Here is a 25358-nt window from a genome sequence, read left to right as displayed (position 1 = left end):
CATAGGAGCCTCCAGAAGACTTGCATGATCTTAGTGTTGAAATTTCTGTGTATATTTCTGTGTACCAAAGAATTGAGAGAATTTCAGAGTTTCTGGGATTCTTATTTATAACCCAATGACCAGGACAGTGTTGAAAATATTAATGGATAATGGTTGACCTCCACGAGTAAATTTGGACGATTTCCCTTGATGCAAGGCCAGCAAATACAAACTTCCTATGACCATTTAAAATAAAACAAGAACAAAATGAAGTTCTTCACTCTCCTACTTCGCTTCCTTTGCTCAGATTACTCTCTGCCAATGATGGCCTGCATGCATCCCCCCTCTGTGCACGCATGCGCGCGCACACACACACACACACACACACACACACCCTGTACCTACTTTCCAAACCATTCCACCATTCACTGGGGATAAGCATCACTAGTGAGGAACAATGGTGGATTCAGACTCTGAGCTAACAAGGCTTATCTCCCTGTCTTTAAGACCCATCTTCAGGAATGTTTTCCCAGCCCGTAGCCAGAATTAATCTTAAAGCAGGAGTCTCGGTTTTCTTTTCTTTTTTTCTTTTTTTTTTTCAACAGGAAAGCCTGTTTTTATTTTTACTGGAGGCTCAGGTGGCACATGACAGTTCATAAAATGGCTTCAGAGGTAGGGGGTAGTGGGGAAACAAAAATTAAACTGGGATGGGAAAGAAAAACAACCAGGAGGAGATAAGAGCTGGCTGTTTCCTTCTCAGCCTGATTTAGCGGAGGGAGTTAGTGCCTCTGAACAATAAGAATGGATCCCTTCCTTTAATCCTTGGTAAGGGAGAGAAAAAAAGCAAAAGGCTGTTGCTTTGGCCCTCCTGAGTCTCAAGGAAAAAGGGGAAAAGCCGGTGTTTTGATGTCATGAATTGTGGGAAAGGGGGAAGGGAGGTGCTGGGTAGGATACAGGTCAGTTGGAAAAACTGGCAGATACCAGATGGTGGCTCTGGGTGTCCTTTGAGTTGGAATCACTCCAGTATGGTGGTTGGAGGGTCCCCACTGTTGATGGGGGCTGAGGTCTCCGGGGCTGTGGGCTGCCTGGGTCCAGGGGGCTGCTGCCGTCTCTGCTGGATGTAGGGGCAGTTTTGTGGGCGCTGGGGCTCAGGCCGGGAACAGTCAGTGGGGCCTTGGCTGGGCTTGGTAAGAGTCTCGTTTTTCTATTATGTGATTGATATAGTAAGAAATATATATAGTTTAGGTATTCATCCGAGGTTCCTGGCACAGAACGTCTAAAGCCCTTAATATATCCTGAGTGGGAGGGGTAAGAGGAGTATCTTTTGTTATTCATTATAAGCCCCTTTCAACCACCTGAGTTTACATTAATGCGGTGACTCTTGGAGGATGGGGGCTGGTTGCCAGAGGAACCAATCATGTGATTAGAGGGCTGGAAATTTTAGCCACCCCCTAACTTCACCCCCGCCTTAATCACCAATGGCTGGTTATTTAATTAGTTATGCCTACATAATGAAGCCTCCATAAAAACAATAAACAACAAAGTTCAGAGAGCTTTTGAGTTGGTGAACAAGAATGCCTCTACGTGCCAAGAGGGTGGCATATCCTAAACTCCATGGGGACAGAAGCTCCTGTGCTCAGGACCCTTCTGGATCTTGTCATACATATCTCTTCATCTAGCTATTTATTTGTATCCTTTAAAATATCCTTTGTAATAAATTGGTAATAGTAAGTAAACTATTTACCTGGGTTCTGTGAACGGTTCTAATAAGTTGTCAACCCTGAAGAGGGGGTCATGGAAACCCCCAATTTACAGCCCGTCAGTCGAAGTCCTAGAAGTCTGGACTTGAGGTTGGTGTCTGAAGTGGAGTTAGTTTTGTGGGACTGAGCCCTTAACCTGCGGGGTCTGCACTAACTCAGAAGTGTTGTGAATAGAGAATCTGTTTTTCTTTTAAAGGTCTATCATGTCCTGTGTTATATCACAGCTATTTTGTACGTATCTTTTCCTACTGTTAGATCTTAAATTTCCTAGTGCTTTCAAGTCATTCTTACAAATTTAAATTCTCATTATAGTTTAATTGAATCTTTTTTTTTTTTTCACTCAAAGAACATTTTTCAAACCTTTAGTTGTGTCAGCCCTGAGTTAATCATGGGACCAAAAACTGTTTAAGGAAGGGCATTGCAAACCAAAGAGAAACTTGGAAAAAGGCCCAGAGAGCATGCAAAGAGTTTGGAATGGTTGGTACATAGGGTTTAAATGAGAGGGTAATGGGAAACAAGTCCAGACAGGTAAGTGTGGGGTCTGGTCATGAAGTTTTACATATGAGGAAAATGAGACACATAGATGTTATTTGATCAGCCACAGTAACAAAGGGATTAGAACCCATCTGATTGTTCCCACCATCCAGGCCCAGCAACTTTCCATAAGCTCAGACAGTGATGTTATGCAACCATGCCAGTCTGAGGCAACTGGGTGGGAAAAGATGAAGATAATGCAGAGAGCATCTGTGACAATCGTGTCTGTGTGGTCGGGCCACACGATGCCTCTCTTTGTACTTCCATAGAGGCAAGAGCAATAGGAGGCAAACAACCAAGAAAACTAGGTGCTCTGAAGACAACATCTAGCACTGCTCTGTGGCAAGTCGTAGTGGCCAACCTGAGCCCCCACTTAGTAACCCACAGACTGGTCTGTGAGCTACACTTCGAAGCAAATACCAAGAATTGCCAGCTCTGCCATTCTTTTGACCTTTGCCTTGAGATTCAAAGAACTAATATTTTCAGTGATACCTGAGTTACAATAATAAGCAAAGGTGTTGAGCAGGTAAGTCATTAAAAAAATGACACATAGCCTATAAACATATGAAATAATGTTCAACCTCTCCAGTAATAAAAGAAAATTTTTTATGAAAAAATTATTTTTCTCTTATTAGATATCAGATTATCAAGATTAATAATAACAATAATAACTACTGTTGGCAAGGATATGGGAAAATTGGCACACATGTAGAATCTGCTGGTTGGAGAAAAATTTGATGTAAGCTTTCCACAGAGCAATTTGTCAATGTATTTCATCAGTCATTAAAACATGGTCATTCTTTCTGGCAATTCTACTTCAAGTCCGAAGAAGCTAATTAGAGAGGTGTGCAATGCTAGGCTGGAACTATGTTCATTTCAACATTATGGCTGTGAAAAATTAGAAATGACTCATGTATCTAATGTTAGGGGAGTAGGTACATATCCTATGGCACAAAGACACAATGGTAAAAGGATATTGATGTAGTGCAGCATTCTTAATATAATGCTAAGTGGGAAATGTTGGCTGCAAAACAGTATTTATAGTTTAAAAACATTTTGAAAAATGTATACATGTATAACTGGCATGTTGAGAAATCAGGACTCATGGGATATAATCAGAAAGCACCTTTAGTTTTGCCTTTAAATGCCACTGGATAAAAACATGGGCTGTCCCATGACTTTTCTGCTCACTCTCAGGTAGTAAACATCCTTTGGGCACTTGAAGACACAAAACCACTGTCTCAATTCAATACAATAATTAGATTGTCCAGTCCCTGATTAATTCCAGTGTTATTCAGAGCAGCAGCCATTTCCCCTCACACAGCCACAGCTTGCGGCAGTGAGAAGCCTGTAACAGTAAGGAGGGGTTTGATCCTACCTTTTCCCTGTCAGCCTCTACTCTCCATCCCCTCGAAGGTAGTTCTTGACCATTCCAGAGTTGAAGTGGAGGATGGAGGGGAGGAGAGGTACATGTTTGGGTGGGGGTGGGGGTATATGTTAGGAAGCTCTTTCTTGACTGGGGTGGCTTCACGGTCTCTTAGGCCAGGCAGATGTTTAAATATGCCTCTTGTGTGCTCAGGTGGGGTTTTCAGGCTCTGTTTTGCAGCTCTCTTGATACCATGATGTGCCCTCCCCTGCTCTCTGCCAACCCCTCCATGTCCCTAGGAATCTTGTGATTCGCTCACAGCCTTTCTATTAAGGTTTGTTCGCCTCTTGAGCCAGCTATCGTGGACATGAACTAAGAGAACCTCAGCCCCCCCTCAGCCTCTTCTGTGGCCCATGTCTTGTCCATGAGAAATGCGTAGAACTGTTCATGCATGAGAAACTCTGGAAGTGAGGACTGACTGCCAGCTGAACAATCTCCCTTCAGTCTCCCCTTACTTCCCTCACTCTAGGCTGGCTGGCCCCAGTTTCTCAAACTTATGCTTCTTAGGCAGGAGTTAGACACCAGTTGTCCTTTCCCCAAAACTCTAAAGGACATATATTAAGCTCTTTCAGTGGTACTGTTGAAGCCCCTCTGTAAAAAAAGACTCTGTGTCTCTGCTCTTCTGAACCAATGTGGGTAAGGGGACTTGTTACCCTACCATGAGATCCACCCTCTTAACAGATTTTTCAGTGCACAGGACAGTATTGTTATCTACAGGCACAGTGTTGTACAGCAGATCTCTAGAATTTATTCATTCATGAATAAATGAAATTTTATACCTGTTAATTAGCAACTCCTCATTTCCCCCTCCCCCAACCTCTGGCAACCATCAATATATTCTTTGCTTTTATGAGTTTGACTATTTTAGAAACCTCATATAAGTGGAATCATGTATTATTTGTCCTTCTGTGATTGGCTTCTTTCATTTGTCATAATGTCCTCAAGGTTCATCCATGTTGCATATTGCAGGATTGCCTTCTTTTTTACAGCTGAATGATATTCTATTATATGTATATACCACATTTTCTTTTACCAGTTCATCTACTGATGGGCATTTAGATTGTTTCTACATCTTGGCCATTATTCATAATGGTGCAGTGAACAAGGGAGTGCTAATATCTTTTCTAGACGCTGATTTCAATTACTTAGGATAAATACCCAGAAATGGGATTGCTATATCATATGGTAATTCTATTTTTAATTTTTTGAGGAACCTCCATGCTGTTTTCCATAATAACTGCACCATTTTGGATTCCCATCAACAGTGCACAAGGGTTCCAATTTCTCTACATCCTTGCCAACACTTGTTGTCTATTATTATTATTATTATTATTATTATTATTATTACTACTACAATGGCCATCCCAACAGGTGTGAGGTGATATCTCATTGTGGTTTTAATTTGCATTTGCCTGATGATTGCTGACATTGAGCATCTTTTTATATATCTATAGGTCATTTGTATGCCTTCTTTGGAGAAATGTCTATTCAAGTGCTTAGCCCATCTTTAAATTAGGTTATTAGGGTTTTTCCTATTGAGTTGTAGGAGTTCCTCGTATATCTTAGAAATTAACCTTTTATCAGAAATATAGTTTGCACATATTTTCTCCTATTCCATAGTTAGCTGTTACACCCTACTGGTTGTTTCCTTTGCTGTGCAGAAGCTTTTTAGTTTGATATAGTCCCTCTTGTCTACTTTTGCTTTTGTTGCCTATGCTTTTGATGTCATATCCATGAAATCACATCACACGTCCTGATGTCAAAATATATTACAAAGCTACAGTAACTAAAACAGTATGATACTGGTGTAAAGATAGATATATAGACCAATGGAACAGAACAGAGAGCCCAGAAATAAATCCATACATATATGTCAACTGATCTTTTTTTTTTTAATATTTATTTATGTATTTATTTTGGCTGCACCAGGCTCCAAGTTGCAGCATGCGGGCTTCTTAGTTGCAGCATGCAGACTCCTTAGTTGTGGCACGCGGACTCCTTAGTTGCAGCATGCATGCGGCATTTAGTTCCCCAACCAGGGATCGAACCTGGGCCACCTGCACTGGGAGCGTGGAGTCTTACGCACTGGACCACCAGGGAAGTCCTAATGTCAACTGATCTTTGACAAGGGTGCCAAGAATACACGAAGTACAAAGGATAACCTGTTCAACAAATGATGTTGGGAAAACTGGATATCCACATACAAAAGAATGATATTGGACCCTTGCCTTACCGCATACACAAATATCAACTCAAAAGGCTTACACATAAGACTGGAAACTGTAAAAGAAGAAGAAAACATAGGATAAAGTCTTTGACTTTCTTTCTTTTTTTTTTTGGTTTGTTTTTATAAATCCTACCAAACAAATTCTCCTACTGGTCTTCTCACAATTCAATTGAGTATGTGGAATCACTTGCTTTCATGCCTCAGCTAAAACTGAGACAGGCTGGGTCTCAGTATAACATCCTGTTACCCCTGCTTTAAAATGCTCTGTGGACATAGGCACACACAGCAGTATCTCTGGTTGTGGGGATTATGAGTGACTTTTTTTTTCAAGCTTTTCTGCAATTTTCAAGTCTTCTGTACTGAGTGTAACTTCACTTTAGTAATTAGAAAAACAATGAACTTAAAAATTGTACAACAGCAATCAAAGTCAGTTTTGTTGACATTAGAAATTTCCTGTCCCAACCCTGAAGAATTCCCTTGTAAAAAGATTTCTACATGTAGCTATGGCTGGCTGTTTTCATTATGCCCTTTCAGATGACAAGGAACACGCTCTAGTTTACCTCAAGTGATGGGTGGCACTCTATTGTAAGTCTGCAGTGGGGAATTAAGGAAACAACGGCCTCAGCTTGCACAACCAGTCCTTGGGAACAAGAACAGTGATCACAACATAGCAACATTCTGGTGCCAATCAACCAGGCTGGTAATCTACCAGACTTGTGGCTCAACTACTTTGCTCTGCTTTTCCCTGTTCACTTCCATGGCCATGGTTGATTTTCTTCTTGCAACTTTCCTTTCTGCTTCAGGGCTTCTGCCTATTCCAGACTCTGTTGCCTCATGGCTTCTACTTCTGGTACTGCTTAATGCCTTCTCAATGTCTCTCTCAGCCACTGTGTCACTTTAGTGTGTCTTACTTGTCATAATGATTTCAAGACATCTCAAGAGGAAGGATATGAATAAGTTGTTAATTACTCTCCAAAACAGAGCACATCAGTTAGGCAGCATTCTTTTTTTTTTTGAATATTATTTTATTTTTTGTTTTATTTTATTTTTTTTATACAGCAGTTTCTTATTAGTTATCTATTTTATACATATTAGTGTATATATGTCAATCCCAATCTCCCAATTCATCCCACCACCACTGTCCCCACCCACCCCTTGGTGTCCATACGTTTGTTCTCTACATCTGTGTCTCTATTTCTGCCTTGCAAACCAGTTCATCTGTACCATTTTTCTAGATTCCACATATATGCGTTAATATACGATATTTGTTTTTCTCTTTCTGACTTACTTCACTCTGTATGACAGTCTCTAGGTCCATCCACATCTCCACAAATGACCCAATTTCGTTCCTTTTTATGGCTGAGTAATATTCCATTGTATATATGTGCCACATCTTCTTTACCCATTCATCTGTCAATGGCATTTAGGTTGCTTCCATGACCTGACTATTGTAAATAGTGCTGCAATGAACATTGGGGTGTATGTGTCTTTTTGAATTATGGTTTTCTCTGGGTATGTACCCAGTAGTGGGATTGCTGGGTCATATGGTAATCCTACTTTTAGTTTTTTAAGGAACCTCCATACTGTTCTCCATGGTGGCTGTATCAATTTACATTCCCACCAACAGTGCAAGGGGGTTCCCTTTTCTCCATACCCTCTCCAACATTTGTTGTTTGTAGATTTTCTGATGGTGTCCATTCTAACTGGTGTGAGGTGATACCTCATTGTAGTTTTGGTTTACATTTCTCTAATAATTAGTGATGTTGAGTAGGCAGCATTCTTGCTCATGTTTAGCTTTTGGGTCAATCGTGAATCCCTGGTTCAGTTGATTAGGGTCAGGAATGTGAAAAATTTTGGATCACATAACCCAAAGCATAGCAACTACCCATGACAATTTTGCTAGTGAAATAGGCTCCCAACGTATCATGGACTGCCCGTATGCTAGAAAAGCGGTCCATGTCTTTCAGACAGACCTACCACCATATTTAATTCATTACCTCTATGGTTTAATTGAGTCCTATTTTTGGATATCAGTAAAGGGGCCAGAATTTACAAAACAAAACAAGATGGAGAGAATCAGATATCCAGATTTATTTTTCTATGCTATACATTACTTCATCACATCCTACCTGAAAGAAAACAAATTTTTGCAAACAAATCCAAAGTGATTCAAAACCAAATAATGACTTTTAAAATTTAATGTCATTGTTAATAAAGAATAGACCACACCCATCTACAATACCAAGTAAACAGTTCTTTTCATTTCCACTTTTCTTCTGTAAAATACACCGGGCATTACTACTTCATTACAACTGACATTTCTTCTCATTTTTGAGAAATTGTTGACTGTTTACAGATTAAGTACAATTCCGTACCTCTTCTTGATGCACTGAGACATATTCATGTAAAGTACATAATAGCTTCTGATGTTACATTATCATTTTTATTGTGTAACAAAGCTTCATTTAGGACTTTTTTCCAAAGAGCCATTGAGATTTTATGATAAAGTATTTAATACATTATAAAGAATGATCACAATTTTTTTTGTTATTGAGAAAGAAAAATTTAGATACTAGAATCTGAAAGTTAAAATGATAGTAATAATGCATAACAACAGTATTGCCAGTAAAATATCTTTTATATGTGTTAAGTTTCCATAAGTAAGTTACATAATTTGGAGTAGAGACAAGCATTTGTACTGCTGGCATTACTTCATTTCACCCCAGGTACTGATTTTGTTATAGAATTATTCTAGGAGTGCTTAAGAGTATGTTTGGGTAAATAAATGTAACTACATCTAGAGACAAAACTTAATAAGCTCTTCTGGATGAGATAATACCATAGATGAGATAAGCAGTTTGGAATAACTGATCAGAAGAGTAATAATTATCATTAATACCATTTAGCAGAGGGATTCAAGGGGAAATGTTCAAAGCAAGCCCTTTGGGATATGATTCTGCAGTAATTTCTGATGAGGTGGAATGTTGGCTTGTCAGGTCAGCAAGAAGCCCTTTAAAAAAAACCCAAGCTGATCATTGTGAGGCAAGTTTGCTAGAGAGCACTTGGAAAAGCAGCAGCCCTTTGGATAAGGATTACTTCAAGGGTTAACTCCTTTTGAAAATGTATTGCAAATTGTAATCCAAACCAGTGAGCTTTAATTGATGTCCACGTCAAACTTTCTTTGAATCGTGAAGTGGGTAATGGTTTGCAAGCCATGGACTTTCTGAACCTCCATTATCCCTGATGGGAACCCAGAGGTTCCCATGGTGGTGGCATTTAGGAAACCTCAAGCATTTTCTCAGAGTTCTGTGTCCCAAAGCAAAGACTAAATAGCCATTTGAGAACTATCTTTCTTTCCCCCTTGGCTTACATATTTGGTCAGTGTGTAGGTAGGGGTGTGGCGGAGGGAGTCTCATATTACAACATTAAGTTCCTTAAAGTTAAAGCTACTTCCAAAATGTTGGATTTGAGTTGATTTTCTAACATCTTTAAGTTTTCATGATACAGAGAATGAATTAGTTAAGTACGATAATTGTGGGTATTGAGACAGTGAAGGCACTTTCTGCCTTCACTGCCTGGACCTGGAATGAAACTATGGGGGCATCACTTTCTTTCAACCTTGTAGAATTGCCTAGGCTCCTCTGAGAACGTTTCTCTTTCTGTATTTTTTTCCTGTCAGGACACATTATAAGAATTAACATTAAATTGCCTGAATATGTGAAAAAAAAAAAAACATGCTCTGCATTCTTATTCATGAAAATGAAAGGATGCACCAGATTTGCACGAGAACAGTTGTCTTGCTACCTAACTCTATATAACTAACAGTGTAGAGAGTGTGGTCAAAATTTTGGATGTAGTTGTCTTTGAGAAGAAGCCATGAATAATATAATAAACAAAGCCAAGATGTTGAGGTAATATACTTTATCTATTGATCAAAACTTATTGGCTCTAACCTGCCTTGCAGTTGTCCTAGTAATATAACAGCCTTACAAGAGGCATTCATATCCAATTCTGTAGCTCTGAGCAGCTTCCCTAACATTCAACTTGAATTAACTAACCCTTGCCTTACAAGTTTCAGTGGAAGATGTCTAAGCATCTGTGTAAAGAGAATAAGTGAGAAGCAAAGGCTAAAAACTCTAGTTTTTAATTTTCTTGTATTCCTTTGTTGGGTTATTCAACAAATATTTAGTCACTGTTTGCTGTATGTTCAGAATGTCTGGCACTCTGCTTAAGGAGATGGCAATCCAGTGATGAGACACCCAGTGTGAAAAAAGTTCAGAGACAAGTGAGCATTGAATAATTCAGGCTCTGGAAAACAATCTGGAAATAACTGTACTCACTCAACACATGTTATCATGCTGGGTAGTGGGATCTGAGGCTAGGTAGAAGCCTAACTCTTTCACTTACCACTGTATAACCACAGGCAAGATTTTTCACACTTCATGGTTTCAACTCCTTTTACTGTAAAATGAATATAATAATACCTACCTCGCTGGGCACCCATAGTGATTAAATGAGATAGTGCATGTGGAAGCACCTAACAGAGTGGCTGTCACACAACAGATGCTTAACATTTAATTCCAGGTGCACATCCCTCTGCAGGGAATGATGTGCTGTGACAGGGTGCAAGGTTCCCATAACATTCAGCAGCATCATGAAGGTACTAGATATAACATGAAATATTGTCTTCATCTTCCATAAAGTTATTGTCAGTTTGACAATAAATTCTCTTCTAGTTGTTTTATTTTAATCATGTGATGGATCCAGAGTGAAGAAGCAGAAAGAAAGAGTGAAGGGAGTGAAAGGGCAATTGACATATGAGTACAATATGAATAATTGGGACTCTTCAGGCTGAAATACAGAGGCCCAAGGGAGACAGAGTTGGAATCTTATGAACTCTCAGACAGAGCTAAATATGGATTTGTTCACCATGTCTTGAAATATTAGGGTATACCCCTTGAAATATTAGCAAAAGCAATCTTAGCATGATAAAATGCAGGAAACCACCCTTGAGAACATCTAGTTCAAATCCTTCATATTATAGATGAAGAAATTCTGGTCCATAGAGAAGAGTTTCCCAAATTCTTACTCATTTGTTCATCAAGGGCTTACTGATCCCCTACTCTATATCAGACATCATTCCAGAAGACAGGGTAGGCAAGGTCTTTGCTCTTATGGATTATATTTTAATCAATAAAAAAGTAAATAAATGAAGAAGATGATGTGATGATAAATGAGATAAAGACAAGTAAACCAATTAATTTGATAGAAAGTGACTGTAGTTTTGGAGGGTCATGGAAGACCTTTCTAAGGATGTGACGTTTTAGCTAAGGCATAAATGATACAAAGGAATGGCCGTGAGACAAATAGGGAAGAGCATTCCAGGTGGAGAAAACAGCAAGTGCAAAGCCCAGTGGAACCAGCTTGGCTTGCTGGAGGAACAGAAAGAAGGCCAAGTGCTGAGTGGTGGGGAGAGGAGTATGAGAAAAGTGACAGATAAGGTAGAGAGCCAGATTCTGTACAGACGTGAAGACCAATGGAGTTTGGACTTCTAAGCATGATTGGAAGCTCCTGGAGAGATTTAAGCAGGGGAGTGGAATGCATAATGTAACTAACTTTTTAAAAATGTCACTCTGGCTGCTGTGTGGAGCCTGGATGGAAGGGAGGTCAGAGTGGAAGTAGGCAGAGAAGTAGGGAGTTCTGGTGTTTGTCCAGGTGAGAGATGGTGGTGGCTTGGGCCATGGAGGTGGCCATGGAAATACTGCTACTAGCTAGACTACAAATTCCAGGAAGGCTTGGAGCTGTCTCTTTTGTGCACTTTTATATTCCAAGCTTCCAGAACAGTGCCTGGAACGTAATACCTACTCAAAAAATATTAGTTGAATAAATGAGTGAATAGTTACTTTCTGAAGTTAGACTTGAATCAGGTTTAAGATAAGTAAAAGTGTAAGTTCTTCTCAGTTCATGTATGTTTGCCTTAATAGAGTTTAAAACAGTAAATGTTCTTTAGACCTTCGACTAAAATCAGTGCAATGTTCTTAGCAAATCATGGCCCAAACCCTGGCATCAGCCAATGCATTCAGTGAAGTGTGAGGTCCAGTCCAGTGACGTCAATAAGTCTTACCCAGCGCCCCCCTAAACCCCAGCCCCCCACCGCTGTCTTGAGCATGGCATTTAGACTGTGTTTGTGGAATCTGCAATGCAAGGTTTGGTTTTCTCACACTCCTGCTATTAATTTAAGTGCAACTTGGAGATCCAAGAGGGGTAGGTGGCCCATGATAAATAATTAATGCTTTTGAGTTTCTCTACAGGAAAAGGAAAAGCCTAAGGGTAATTCTCTTTACTGCCTGCTATCTACCTCTGTTGAGGAAGGTGATACACAAATTCCATTCCCCACTCTCCATCCATCCACCCCTTTACTGCCTGTTCTGTCATTTTGCAGATCGCACTCACTTAGTATTTCATTTGTGCCAGAACAGGTATATGGGCCTTACATGTATTAACTCACTTAATCCTCACAAAAACCCCATGAGGTATTGTTATTACCCTTATCCCTACTTTACAGATGAGAAAACAGAGACACAGAGAGGTTTAAATCACACAGTTAATAAAGATCAGGGACAGCATTCAAACCAGTCAGTCTGACATTAATTTACCCTCTCGGTATTTTAATTTCCTCATTGGTAGAATGAAATAAAAGTATCTACCTCACAGAGTTCTTGTAAAGATTAAATTAATTAATATAAGTAATCATGCCTGGTCTAGAATTAGCATCATATAAATCTTAGTTATGACTAGCTTTCCAGTATTATTCCTATGGAGAAATTACGTTTCACATACATGATTTTTTGTATGTGCAGGGTCACCTCTCTCACTTATGTCAAATACTGACTGAGTTGCTTCACAGCGATGAATGTAGAACTCATTCATTACCCCAGAAGTTGAGCAAATATGTATTGATTGATCCTGGGTCAGAGACTGTGCTAGGCCCTGGGGCACGAAGAGAAATGAGACACAATACCTGTCCTCAAGGAGCTGACAGAGAGTGAAACCAACAGGAGCATGACAAGCAATTCAATACAGTTTGGCAAATATAGAGGTGACAATGGATGTTTTCCCAGGTGGTTTGGGTAAAAGGTATAAATAGATTAAGAAAGAAATAAGACAAACCTAAGAAGACAGAAAGCCCTGAGGCCAGATGAGGGGCTGGCACTTAAACTCTTAGTTTGGCCTTGGTGTGTACAGCTCGTCTTTTCTGTGGCACCTTCCTTAGAGTGATTAATCAGTAAGAAATGACTCTCTGTGATCTGAACCAGTACAGGAAGTATACATCCTTCATGTTACTTAGATTATTTTTTCCTTTTGTTGTGACTTTGTGTCACATGAGAATAAGCATTCAAGAAGATTGCACAGGTCAATTTTTTTTATATATATATTTATTTTTGGCTGTGTTGGGTCTTCGTTTCTGTGCAAGGGCTTTCTCTAGTTGTGGCAAGCGGGGGCCACTCTTCATCGCCGGTGCGCAGGCCTCTCACTATCGCGGCCTCTTGTTGCGGAGCACAGGCTCTAGACGCGCAGACTCAATAGTTGCGGCCCACAGGCTTAGTTGCTCCGCGGCATGTGGGATCTTCCCGGACCAGGGCTCGAACCCGTGTTCCCTGCATTGGCAGGCAGATTCTCAACCACTGCACCACCAGGGAAGCCCAGGTCAATTTTTTAAATATAGAAAAGGTTGTCTTTTATTTTAGGTTGGTTCAATGACAGCCATTCAGGGAGATTAAATGGGCTTTATTATCTAGCTTGGCTTGAATGCTGGTGCCATTATTTCCTGCCACTCTTTGTTTTTGTTGTCTCCTGCTTGCATCACTTTTCCTTATCTGAGCTTCCCTTCCTCTAGACTTCCTTCTATGTTTTAACTTTTCTATGATCAAAAGAACACATTTTTTCAATACACCTGCTTGCTTTTTTCTAATCTCTGCCCTTTCTGAGTCTTGGCTATGGGCTGAGCCAAAAAATAGCCTCTGATATCAGGGGCCATGGCTGTCAAAAAACAATTCTTTTCAGCAAACAGGGAGAGGAGAGGCCAGGACCTGGATTGTAAAGCTGCTGTTACAACCACTGAACAAGGGCTTTTGCATTCTTTACTTTTCCTCTTCCTGGCTGAGAACTCATAGTAGTTGTCCTAAAGCTTTCCCTAGATCATGAGTGATAAGAAATCTGGACCTGGAAGTATCACCTTTCTGGAGCAGGAAAACAAAAGGGCAACACTTTCCCAAGATGGTGAGTTTCCTTGGGGTTTCAGGGTTTGAAAGGTCCTTGCTTGGACAGACTGATCCTGTGTCTGGTATGACACTAACTCAGTGTTTACGCTGCGACTTGGACACAGTTCCCACCCCGTGCACTCATTTGTGCTTTTCTGTGTGTTGTGGTTGCTGGGCAATATAAAACAAAAATGTGTTTGAATTCCTGTGTGGGAAGCAAACTTTAATGCTGCTTTGATCTCCTACAATTCAAATGACAAATCCACTTTTACAGGATTCGGTGTAATTGAACAATTCGTTCTAGGATTTACTGATGACTGAACCTGTGAGACTAGGATAGGGTGAGGGATTTGGGGAATATTTGGGAAGCGGTCCTCGAAGGCAAGAGCAGATGGTTGATAGAGATAAGGATGCTTAGCTGCCTGGAAGGCAGAATAAGGTGTAATAAGATGGGTCATGTACCCGGAAGGTCAGCGAAGCAAACTGATACGTGTATAGAAACCAAGGAAATAAGAAAAGTGGAGAAAAAAATGTGAATTGAGGAGATGAAAGGAAGGTGAGAACAGCCAAAAGTGGAATTGATGCCCTTGGCAAGAGGAGATGATAAGGGAACAATTTTGAGAAATTTGAGATTTTTCTGACAAGAAAATAGAAGCTGTAATTCCTATTTTCTGGTCTGGGGAATTTGTTTGCTTTCAACATTTGTCTGACTGTTCTCAATCACATTTGAATACTCATTGTCACCTTTTTAATTGGGAAAAATCACTCTGAGCTGATATCAATTGCATTGTTTATTAATGGGGTTAATAGTACCCAGAGACAGTGAGATAGGTCATGAGGCCATGGACTTGCAAATGAGGCATGAGTACCCATCCCAGTTCTCCAGCTCCAGCCTGCTGGCCTCTGTAAATGAGGACAGCAATACCTGTGCAGCATTGTGAGGATTATGACTGCAGAATCCTGGGAGAGGGTGGGTGCTCAATATATAGCATCTTCCCTTATTATCTGTTATTGCTATTATTTCATCTGAAGACAGGGAGATTGACCTGATTATGCTTTAAACCCCTTTTCAGTTTTATAAGATTTCTCAATGATTTAATTCTGATGTGAGAATGATGAGTCTTTTGACCATACATTTTGTTTATTTATTTATTTTTGGCTGTGTTGGGTCTTCGTTGCTGCATGTGGGCTTTCTCTCTAGTTGCAGCGAGCAGGGGCTACTCTTCGTTGTGGTGCACAGGCTTCTCATTGCAGTGGCTTCTCTTGTTGCGGAGCACGGGCTCTAGGCGCACGGGCTTCAGTAGTTGTGGCATGCAGGCTCAGTAGCTCTGGATCGCAGGCTCTAGAGTGCAGGCTCAGTAGTTGTGGCACACAGGCTTAGTTGCTCCACGGCATGTGGGATCTTCCCAGACCAGGAATCAAACCCATGTCCCCTGCATTGGCAGGTGGATTCTTTAATCACTGCACCACCAGGGAAGTCCTGACCATACATTTTGGTCAGGACTTCTCATCATTTCCTGAGAAGATTTACTGAGAAGATATCTTCCAGATAATCTCATCTGTGTCCATTTTTAAAAATTGTGCATAACAAACCATCCCAAAGCCTAAAGGCTTAAAATGACTTCAGTTTATTAGCTCACAATTCTAAGGGACAGCCATTTGTTCTGGGCTCAGCTGGGTGGTTCTCCTAGTCTTGCCTGGGATCACTCCCTTGGCTCCAGTCGTCTGGCAGCTGGATGGCATCTGGATGGTCTAAGAAAGCTTCACTCACATCTCTGGCAATTGGTGATAGCACTCTGCTGGGTCCTCCTCTGCACATGAACACATCCTCCAGGAGGCTAGCCCCCGCTTCTTCAGACCAGAGAATCAAGATTCCAAGAGGGAGAGGGCAGAAGCTGCAAGGCTTCTTGAGGCCTAGGCTCAGAAGCCTCACAATTTCACTTTATCATTTTCAATTGGTCTAAGCAAGCACAAGGCCAGCCCAGATTCAAGGGGGCAGAGGAGGGACAAAGTCACTCCACGAAGGAGTATACCTTCTGCCATGAAAGGAACCATGGACGCCTGCTTTGTAAACAACCTACCGTGCCTTTAACTCTCTTTCACAGGTGACAAAGGCAAGAGAGTTAAATATTTGGCCAAGATCACCAGCTAGAACCTGACCCTCATTCAGTGCTCTTTCTACTATTTGATGGCAGCTCAAGAACAGGCCAGAGTTTGGTTCTCAGGGAGCAGACAAGTGGGGCAAAAGACTGGAAGATAAAGAGACAACTGTGTATCATTTACTGAGCACATTCTCAATGGTTAGTACATAATTAGTCATCAAAATAGAGATGAGGACAGAGACCTGCTCAGAAAAAGGTGGACAAAGAAAAGTGAGTAGCAAAGGTCGGCAAGGGCACAGTGGGGGAGTACAAGGAAGATGGGGAGATGGGTTCATTACTCAAGGATGGAAAACAAAGGAAAAGAAATTTAACATAGAAGGAGGAACCTCAGAGGACAGACTCATTCAGCAGGTGCTAGAATGGAAAAAGACAGCACACAGCAGACTAAGATTCCTGTGAATGAAGAAAGAGCATTTTGACTTGGAGCAGAGGGCTGGGACTACGGCCCAGCAAGAAAAGACCTGATTTAGTTTAGTCAAGTTAATCAGCCTAGGGGGTAGAACAAATTACATGTATAGACAGCAGTCCCTTGTGATATGTTGAGTCAAGCTGCACTAATGAAGCAAATAATCTGTGTACTGGTGATTTATCTATATGTATGTTGTATGTCCTTTGTAACCTTGAGGTTATTCTCTTGGGTATAAAGTGGACCGTGTGCTCTAAATGACTGGCTGAATATATAACAAACCAAAATAGATGAGGAAGAGCCCTGTACAGGCTGGCCATGAACTTGGTTCAACTCCATTTGCAAGCAACTGTTACCTCTCTCAGACTAAGGCTAGCTGAAACTTAAAATATTGTCTTTTTAAGTTTCATACATCAAGATACCCCTGCTTTGTGTTCAGGTTTTTTTTTTCTTTTTTGCTAATGTTGAGCTAATTTGATGTTTTATTTTTTAAGTAAATAAATGAGTCTAAACCACTGGTTTTACAGTTGGTGTGCTCCTTTTAGTACAAGAAGCTCAGTCAACCATTGCAAGTGTACAGACTGTATTTTATAGTGCACAGGGCTTATGGGAATATAAAGCTTAAGGCGGTAAATTACTGATGCCTAGAGTAATACCTAGAGTAGACTTTTATGTCATTCATAGTTTCCCTTCCTGGGTTATCCTTACTTCAAGGGCCAGAACTATTTATGTTTACTTATTTAGTAACACGTAAACACAATGCCAGTTTTTACTACCTTACCCTTGAATCTTCTCACTCTTGGCTGTACATGTTCACCCACTTCCCTGACAACCTTGGAATACTTCTGCTTTAAAAGCCACTGGATTTCTTCAAAATCTTGCCCTTTCATGTATCTACATATAACCACTATATGGTTTTATATATAGTGACAGTAGTTAATAACACTGTATTGAATATTTCAAAGTTGCTAAGAGAGTAGAGATCTTAAAAGTCCTCATCACAAGAAAAAAGTTTGTAACTATATGTGGTGACAGATGTTAACTAGACATCTGTTGTGGTGATCATTTCACAGTATATACAAATATTGAATCATTATGTTGTACCCCTGAAACTAATGTTGTAAAATAAAGTTTTTAAAATTAAATAATAATGTCAATTATACCTCAATAAATTTGAGATACATCCTTCAGGCCGTATGTCATCTTCTTAGGGAAATATTTGCTTCTGCCTCATATAAGCAGGGCCCCTTGTTATATGCTCTTATAACACCTGTTTAATTTTTTATTGTTTGTCCCCACTCCTACCCCAACAGAATGTAAATTCCATGAGGGCAAGGACTTGACTTGTTCACCGCTCTTTGCCCAGAGTTCAAACATGTGTTGAATGAAGAAATCATACTTACCACTCTTTGTTATCTTATATTTGTATAATTATTGGACTCATATCTGTCTCTCTCATTAGGCGGTAAGCTCTCTAGGATAGTAGCTATATCAGCTCTGCTTGCCATTGTATCCCTGCATCTTCTCTGCAGGAGGCTTTCCACAAATATATATTTAATACATTTTATTACAACCATGTGAAACGTGCAGAGGAAAAGATCACATCAAAAGGGCAATACCGGGGCTTCCCTGGTGGCGCAGTGGTTGAGAGTCCGCCTGCCGATGCAGGGGACACGGGTTCGTGCCCCGGTTCGGGAAGATCCCACATGCCGCAGAGCGGCTGGGCCCGTGAGCCATGGCTGCTGAGCCTGCGCCTCCGGAGCCTGTGCTCCGCAACGGGAGAGGCTGCAACAGTGAGAGGCCCGCGTACCGCGAAGAAAAAAAAAAAAAGGGCAATACCGATTGCATTAGGATTGTGAAAATATGACTGATATTTTTCTCTATCTACAAGAAACATTATAATGTAAAATGATAATATAAATAAAAACTCACATTAAAAAGAAACATATATTGTACTTATAGAATAAACATAATTTTACAAAAATTAAAAGTGGAATTGATACCTGTAATTACTGTATTCTAAGAGACCGGGTGTTTGATTTTTTTCCCTAGTGTGTCTAAATGGGTGCATCATTTTCACATAGATATAAGCACAGATAAAATGTTGTACTTTGTTTTTTCTGCTTCATGTTATGTCACATGCTACATTGCCTGAGTAATTATTTTTAGCAACTGCATAATGTTCAGTTAAATTAATGTACTTTGCGGGGGGTGGGGAGTGGGAGGGTATTTCTTTAAGATATATGTCCTGGAGTAGAATTCACACTGTCTGAGTATTCACATAGAGGTACAGATTTCTGACTTCATTGGCCAAATGTTAACAAGAAACAGTCAGTGATGGATTTGAGTGCAAGTGTGGAATGAGTGCTTGAGATGAAATTAAATGAAGTGTGATTATTTTAAAAGAGACTCAATGTTATATGGAGGCTTTAGAAAAAAATAATAAAGTTACGTTTATTAGAGAGTTCCTAAGTCGGGTAGCTTGACTGTCCTCTGAAATGAGAAGGATGTGTTGAGAAGGGGGCAGGGATGCTGCTGAATGTTGGGGTCTGATAATTTGGAAGGGTTTTTGAGGAACTAGAGGTCATGTACAAATGTGGGACATTAGGGAATTTCCTGGACATCCAGTGGTTAGGGCTCAGCACTTTCACTGCCTGGGGCCCGGGTTCGATCCCTGGTTGGGAAACTAAGATCCTGCAAACTGTGAGGTGTGGCCAAAAAAAAAAAAAAAAAAAAAAAATATATATATATATATATATATATATATGTATGTATGTATGTATATGTGTGTGTGTGTGTGTATATATATATATATATATATATATGACATTAATAAATGAGGTAGTAACAAGTTGGAGGCAGCCAGTACTGGTTAGAAACTGGTACTTGTGGTCTCTTAGTCTGTTAGTAAGAATAGTAGCAATAGAGACAGGAGTGACCAGGTGTCAGAGGGATGGCAATGGCAAAATGGGAGGCACCAATGCAAATTATGCGGATTAGACATGATGACTGTTGCGTAATGCTTTTCAAAATGCAAGTCTGGGCAGGATGGCCTCTGGCTTCCCTCTTGATTATTTTATAAAATGACAGTATCATAGCCCCAAGCAGGAGCCTGACTTGCAACCATCACAGTTCATTGCCTTTAACCCCAAATTAGCCATTCTGCAGCTGTCTTGCTCACCACTTTCTTAGGAATACAAACTCTCTAACACTTGTGCTTCACAGAGGACCCTGGATAAAAGGCAACTGCGGAGTCACATGAACTTCTTTCCAAAACAGCAGAACTGGGGCTTCCCTGGTGGCGCAATGGCTGAGAGTTCCCCTGCCGATGCAGGGGACACGGGTTCGTGCCCCGGTCCGGGAAGATCCCACATGCCGTGGAGCGGCTGGGCCCGTGAGCCATGGCCGCTGAGCCTGCATGTCCGGAGCCTGTGCTCCGCAACGGGAGAGACCACAACAGTGAGAGGCCCGCGTACCGCAAAATAAATAAATAAATAACAGCAGAACTTCTCGAGCTTGGGGCCCAACAACAAGCCTGGCTTTTTCATCAGAGCTTTGTCAAACTGACCACTTGATGAAATTTGTCATTATGTTCTTCAGACTCCCCTTTCTGCTTTATTTGCCTCAGTCCAGGGCAGTCTCCCTCTGGATTGAATATTCTCTCATTTCCAAACAGTTCTAGGGTCCTCCTGAAATGAAGCAAATGATCTGCTTTAAAAAAAAAAAAAAATCACAACTCATGATTTAACTAAGGACTTAGAGCAGCATTTTCATTTGAAAGAAGACTAAGCAGGTAAGGGCAGGGGAGAAGGAAAAATAAATAATGGCAGAATTTCAGTTCTGGCACTCTGGAAGTGTGCATCAGACACATCTGTGCTTTGGATGACCTTTCCTATCCATCTCAAATCGCACTGCCCTTACTACTGAGCATTAGCCATGTCCTCATTCATGGGCTTTTGTGTCTGTGTGTTTAAAGAATTCCATTATCTAAGACCATTACATTCAACAATTTCTTTTCTGCATGTAAGCTTTTCTCTTTGACCACTGAATGGGCAAGTAAGGACACTATCTGTTATATTCACCATTGAATCCCCATTGCCTACATTGCTCAATAAACATCTAGTCATTACCGAATGAATGAATGCGTAATCAGAACTGGAATATTCTAGTTTCCCCGTGTCATTAAAATATCTATCATTCAGTTGCATTATTAGGTCAGGTTTGCACAATGCTCAACCCACATTGTCCTCAGCAACTTGATTATTTCAACTACTAGCAGACACTTTTAGATTGTCATCGAATTTATATGATTACAGCCAAAATACATCCATGGTGGTGAAGAGGAAACTCCGACTAGAGCCAATTTTTCCCCTGGACTTATAGTTTATGCAACGCCTCCACTAGGTAAAGTTTGACCCACCACGAGTTTGCACTTCATGCAAAGAAATTTAAAGCATGCATTGATATTTTTGTTTTATTTCAGCAAACTCCAGAAGACAAAGAGGGATATCAGATGGCTTCAAGGAGTAACTGGTGAATGGTTTGAAGAAGTTCAAAGGAAAAAGTTTTGCAATGAAACAGATGTTAGCCAAATGTTAAAACAACCAGTTACATACAGACTGAGAAAGGGGATGGTAGAAAATGGTGAGATCTTAGGACACCTCATTGTAGATAAAGGCTCAGTGGGATCTCCAATTTAACCAATCATGTTCAGGATTATTTTTAAATCATAAGGGGCAAAATTCACAATAAAAAGAGTGAACTGAAAATGGACTGTACTGTCTTGAGGGTATGTTTAGAGTCAGGCAAGATAGCACAATGGTTAAGAACACAGGCATCAGTATCAAAAAGGGCCTGGATTCAAATCTCCACTCTGTCTGTCTCTGTATTCTCTATTCTATCAGAATTCATGTGACTCTGTTCAAATTACTTATTCTTATTCTCTATAAGCCTCAATTCTCTCATCTTTAAATGGGTATGATAATACCTACTTCACAGGGTGGTTGTGAGAATTAAATAAAATAATACATATAAAGTACTGAACTCTAACACAGTAAGCATGTAAATAAATGGGATGATGATGCACAAGGAGGGGGAGACAGAGGAAGGGAGGGAAAGGAGAACAGGACAGGAGGGGGGTTAGGAGGGGGAAGGTGGTAGAGAAACTGCCACCCTTCTGGTACTTTGGTAACTTAAACCCCAAAAATGAGCTCAAACAAATGCCTTCCTTGGACATTCTAACTTTGTGACTACCAGCATGTCTCTCACCTTCACCAATCACTTATTTTTTAGTCTGTAAATGAGGATAATAAAAACTGCTTTCTCAGGACTGTTTGAGAATAACAAAGTGCATTTAGAAATTTTAAGTAGTAAAACAGTGTAAAGTATAGAGTCACATTGACTGCTTTTGTTATATGTTACTAACATTAGTAACATTGAGAAATATGTAACAATATATCTAAACTTATATATTGGAAATATTTTGCAACTCCCAGAAAAAAGAAATTTATCTAAAAAGTTCACAATTCAGATTTTTAGATTAACCCCATATATACCATGATGAATTTCCCCTTACCTTGAATTTCTCATTTAAAAACTCAGCATGTCCAAAAGTATTACAGTATGATGGAACTGGTATATGTTGAGCATGGCTTAGAATTTTTAATACTCATATATAATATCATATTATCTATACATATATATTATACATATTTATATTACATGCATACCCACATATAAACCGTATATGTAGCAAATACATATGCACAGAGATTTTAATGGGAATAAGGAGCACTCTAAAGGGCTTAATTTCCTTTTCCTTTACTTTCTTTGATATGAAAAGTCACGTAGTCTATCACTGTGTTTTTTTTTTTTAATTTTTATTTATTTTTTTATTTTTTTGCGGTTCGCGGGCCTCTCACTGTTGTGGCCTCTCCCGTTGCGGAGCACAGGCTCCGGACGCGCAGGCTCAGCGGCCATGGCTCACGGGCCCAGCCGCTCCGCGGCATGTGGGATACTCCCAGACCGGGGCACGAACCCGTGTCCCCGGCATCGGCAGGCAGACTCTCAACCACTGTGCCACCAGGGAGGCCCTATCACTATGTTTTTAAAGCACCAAAATAAAAATTTCTGAAGGATGGGGTAGTTAAGACCAGCACAAGAACCGGATGAGGTCCCTAACACACTACCTTTGGCCTTGGATTGCCATGGGGAAAGCGCATTGAGAAAGTGTCCCAGCTGGTATGAGAGGAAGGATGTCCTGCGGAGCTGCAGGCCCCAGCACCTACTGAAAGATGCCCCACTCTTAGTGAGGCTCCTCCGCTCAGCAGAACCAAGAGGCACAGGGCCCCACCTAGTCCCGAGGTCTTCATGTGGGGATGCCTGCGTTCCTAGACTGCATGGGTGGGGGTGTTAGTTCTCCAAGAGTATTTACCTGGAAATATTAATCATGCAAAATTTTTACAATTTTCTTTTAGATCCTATGGAATTACAAACATCAAGATCTAAAAATATACCTAATCAAAGAAACCCAACATCCGTTCCTTCTCAGCTGAGCTTCAGATCATCATTTGCTTCTCTATTCTCATTCAGAAAATCCAGAAAGGAGACTTTAAAGCTTCAACCACTGGGAGAGAAAGGGTGAGTTAAACTCAGCTCCTGTGACAGCTCATTAGTTATCTGATACCAGAGCCCACCAGCCTGTTTTGTGTTCAGAATGTTTAATGTTCTTAGAATTTAATTTCAGATAGTAACAAAGGAAACAGGGCTGAGCCCTCAAAGGGACAAAGTTCTTATGAAACTTTGGGCTCATCTGAAATCTAACTTCTAACCAACTGCACAGGTCTCAGGAGGTGGACATAGTGAATGATGGATTAAATGTTGAGAAATAATTATTGGCAGTTTCTCCACTGCTCCAAGAGCCTGGTCTTTGCCCTGGTCAAGTAGTTACATTTAAATTGAAACTACTCCTTACTTGGGGAGTATGTGTGTCAGGAGAATTGCAGTTTAAAGAGTAAATGAGCATAAATGAGATGAGCAAAGAGTAGAGAAAAACTGAATTATGAAATGGAGAAAAAATATATTACCATCATTAAAAATATTGAGGACAGCCATTCCTCTGTAGTTGCTTGGAATTTAAACTTAAGGTGAAGGAGGGGAAGCTCTGAGAGCAGTGGAGGTATTGTTCCAGATGATTCCCAGTTGAGAACTGTGTAAATCAGTTCATCTTGACTCATTACGTTGTTGGATTGTTTTGTGAAAAACAAGCAAGGCTTTGCTTACATGCAATTTGCTGACTGCTAAATATTTTCAGCATGTCTTCCTGGTTGAAAAGCTTCCCACCCTCTTAAGGTGTTGGCTTGGCACATGATGTGTTCCATGTATGCCTTTAAGAGTGCATTGCAGCTCTAAATAAAAGGTGTTGGAGGTCACTCTTGCTGAAAAACAACAGGCAGCAAGCAGCTTGGTGAAGCATGCAATGAGGCTCCTGACTCGTAGAGGAGCTCTTGGGGGAATGAAAGGGTTTTGCTTCCAGCTTTCACTTGAGGCTGTTTTTGTCTTTGATGAAATAGTGAAGAGCTGAACAAAATGTAGATTTATGTGATCGTTTCCACCAGAGTCACTTACGAGGAAGTACTCTTCAAATAGTGAGTTGCTTTTCTTTGTAAAAAATGTTTTAAACTCTAGTAATTCTCTCATTTGGGAATTAAAAATTGAGGAGTATTTCCTTTATAGGAAATATTATTTTTAAGGAGAAAAGAAATATTCCTAATGTGTAGTGTGGCTGAGACTTATGATGTAATTTGTGTTTTAGGTAATTTTCTTCAAGGCAGAGTTTTATTGTAGCTGAACAATCTAACATTAGTAAACTAGGAAAAGTTGAGGAAACTGTTAACTCTATTGACAAGTTATTTCCAAGCTCATATTGTAAGTTGCTGCCAAAGTGGATCAAAGAAGATGAAAGTTCTACAATCTTCATTTTGGGTATCATGTATTTTAGTTATAGACCAAATTGAAAAAAATGAAACTCTTGCAAAATTCTGTTTAGCGATTGTTCTTCTTAAATATCACAATGACTTGTAGCTGTCTTTTAGCCAAACACAGGATACAAAAATGAAACAAATTTTATCCTTTAAGCATGTGTGTGTGTTACAGTTTTCAGAATTTGCCATCTTTAAATACATTTTATGTTCAAACCGTAAGTGGGAATAATTGTGCTGGTGCAGAATGTAATGAAGGCACTGTTTTATGCTCCTAATAGGTTTCAGAAGATAAAACATGAAAATATGCCCTTTTTATTTTTAAATATGAATGTGACCTAAATATCTGGATCTAAATCCTGAATGTGTATGTGTGTGCTGGGGGAAGGGTGTTTTTAAGGGAGCATAGTACTATGGTAGGACTATAAATTGTGTGTCATACATTCCGAGGGGCCCTTTATTCTTACGTAGAGCTTTTTTCCTTAGGCAGTTCTGATTTTTTTCAAAATACAGAATCAAGCTTCAGCATACAGACTCTGGTTCAGGAGCTCCTCCTTGCCTATAAGCGCAGTGGGAGGAACTGACAAAGAGCCCCAGAGGGCCCCAGAGGGGAGCACAGTCATC

The 25358-nt window shown here is 40.2% G+C and overlaps 1 protein-coding gene across 1 annotated transcript in view; it reads left to right on the top strand.

Annotated features, from left to right (window-relative positions):
- EXPH5 (exophilin 5) overlaps positions 1–25358 on the top strand; it is a 75319-nt gene that overhangs the window by 26208 nt on the left and 23753 nt on the right. The window contains exons 2-3 of the mRNA XM_079930728.1: positions 21239–21399; positions 23232–23394. Of these exons, the coding sequence (XP_079786854.1) occupies positions 21239–21399; positions 23232–23394 (324 nt within the window). The remainder of the gene's footprint in view (positions 1–21238; positions 21400–23231; positions 23395–25358) is intronic.

The sequence above is a fragment of the Stenella coeruleoalba genome (assembly GCF_951394435.1).
Source record: "Stenella coeruleoalba genome assembly, chromosome: 8".
Classification (NCBI taxonomy): domain Eukaryota; kingdom Metazoa; phylum Chordata; class Mammalia; order Artiodactyla; family Delphinidae; genus Stenella; species Stenella coeruleoalba.
Note: the sequence above shows the minus strand (reverse complement) of the source record. Positions and strands in the feature narration are given on the sequence as shown.